General features: G+C 39.0%; 1 protein-coding gene across 1 annotated transcript in view; it reads right to left on the bottom strand.

Moving 5' to 3' along the window:
• LOC144975487 (uncharacterized) overlaps positions 1-2,500 on the bottom strand; it is a 57,418-nt gene that overhangs the window by 43,166 nt on the left and 11,752 nt on the right. Inside the window, exon 4 of the mRNA XM_078919615.1 lies at positions 204-392. Coding sequence (XP_078775741.1) covers positions 204-392 — 189 coding nt within the window. The remainder of the gene's footprint in view (positions 1-203; positions 393-2,500) is intronic.

Below are 2,500 nucleotides of genomic sequence, written 5' to 3'. Positions count from 1 at the left end.
ACCATCATCATCATCATCATCATTATCATCATCATCATCATCATCATCATCATCATCATCATCATCATCATCATCATCATTATAATAATAACAATAATCATTATCATCATTATAGTGATGACCATTTTAGAGGGAGAAGATAGAAATTGAGAAGAAGAAAAAACAAACCGATAGCCAACAACAGTGCATAAGGATGACCATACCCTGAATTTGTCCACTCCAGACAAATCGTGAAGGTCCGAGTCCGAGGCCGATCGGTTCTTCACTTTCTTGATGAACTCATTGGCCTTGGTCAAGGAGGACAGACGTCTGGCCGTGAACACTGGACTGGTCGGGGAGAACAGGGACTCTTCGGATTTATCAAGGGAATTTTGACGGCTTGTTCTGGCGACCTACAGGGCGGAGTTATAGATAAGAATATAATTGACGTTTAGGTGATGATAAAATATATGTCTCGATAGCTCATTTGGTAGAGCACTTGCTTCACATTCAAAGGGATTGAGATCGATTATGTTTGAAGCCGAGCTACATTAACCCCTCCCCGTCCCCCTTGTCCAGCCTGCAGTGATTTGGTTGGATAGCTGGGTCTATTAGATCTTGCGGAAAGTACTTTTTTTGTAGACTAGTATCCTATCTAAAGGGCAGCAAGCAATAGCTACTGTACATTTAACGCCTTAGGAACCAGGATAATCTCCGGCTCCACAGGTCTGCCGGCTCTGAAGGACTTCTATATAGGAAAACAGGGATCCTTATAGTGAATACATTTGCTGTATCCTTGATGAAAACACTGGAATGTTGTCTAAATCTGACCTCACTCTTGAAGTATTTCCAAGTTTACAAAAACAAAAAACTCCCCTCAATGTAGACTTTTATGTCAAATAAATCAAATAATTAAATATGAACTTTTATATAGCACATTTCCACGGATTAAATATTTTCAATGCGCTCCGTAATGGTTCATTAATTCCCCCAGCAGGCAATATGGACCCATATTTCAATTTCATGCAGTACTAGATGCCGGTTAAGCGTCCTTTTGTGCTTTTGTGGGGGCAGCGTGGCTTAGTGGTACGGTCTTTGCTTCGTACCCAAAAGGTACCGAGTTCGATCACCGGCCGCTGCGTTGTGTGGCCTTGAGCAAGTCATCTCGCCCTAGCTCAATTTGCGGCGCTGCACTGCGGCTGACGCCTGGGTTATGCCAGTCTCCCCTTGGAATAGACCCTAGAGAAAAATTTCCCCTGTGGGATGAATAAAGGGAATTTTTATTTTATTTTTAACACTCTTACAATATCAATGTCACTATTCTGTAGCCAGCTACTCGTTCACACATGAGTCGAGTGGAACAATGTGTCTAAAGTGCCTTACCCAAGGACTCAACGTCAGGACCAACCATTTCAAAAATCACTGTCAACCGGTCACAACGTGACGTGCAATGGAATTGAATCCCAAAAATATTATAAGAACGCCATATTATATTTTATTTATATACTATATTTCTCACAGTACTAAATCTTACTCATTTACATTACAAGATTAAAACATTCGGACACTGGTCTGCGACATAAGGTCTTTTTCAGATTAAAAAAAAATATTATAAGGCCTTCATGTTGACAGATCAAACAGTTTATTGACCGCTGCGCTCGTGCCGTGTGGAACACGATCGCGTTGTGACGGAAAGGGGAACACATTTGGACCGTGGCTTATGTTGTTGATCTTTCATTAAATGGTCACCCTAATTGCTGAGCAAAGAAACGGGGGGAAGGGGGTGGGGGGGGGGGGGAAGTGTTATGAGTATTACATCTTTGATATCTGATACGACGTTTCATTTATGAGAATAACACATTATCGTTTGTAACTGTGTTCAAGCCTAATGGACTCAATATCCGAGATTTTAATATGACCATTATTATAACAACCATTCGTGAACATTGCGAAAACAAGAGACAAAATTGTAATATGACCATTATTATAACAACCATTCGTGAACATTGCGAAAACAAGAGACAAAATTGTAATATGACCATTATTATAACAACCATTCGTGAACATTGCGAAAACAAGAGACAAAATTGTAATATGACCATTATTATAACAACCATTCGTGAACATTGCGAAAACAAGAGACAAAATTGTAATATGACCATTATTATAACAACCATTCGTGAACATTGCGAAAACAAGAGACAAAATTGTAATATGACCATTATTATAACAACCATTCGTGAACATTGCGAAAACAAGAGACAAAATTGTAATATGACCATTATTATAACAACCATTCGTGAACATTGCGAAAACAAGAGACAAAATTGTACAAGTAATAATTTCAATAAAAGTAGAAAAGAATAAAATTACGCTTTGAACTCGGTACCTTCTGGGTACGACGCAAAGGCTATAACGCTGTGCCATGTTGTGTTCTGTCGTACTCTGGAAAAACACATATTTAAAAATTGGGCCAGAAAACTCGTCCTTCAAATATCAATCAATTTAAATGACTCTCATC

The sequence above is a fragment of the Berghia stephanieae genome, chromosome 6 (assembly GCF_034508935.2).
Source record: "Berghia stephanieae isolate SIO BIC M18660-M18661 chromosome 6, UCSD_Bste_1.3, whole genome shotgun sequence".
Lineage (NCBI taxonomy): Eukaryota > Metazoa > Mollusca > Gastropoda > Nudibranchia > Aeolidiidae > Berghia > Berghia stephanieae.
The sequence above is the reverse complement of the archived record's forward strand: the minus strand, read 5'-3'. Positions and strand labels throughout refer to the sequence as shown.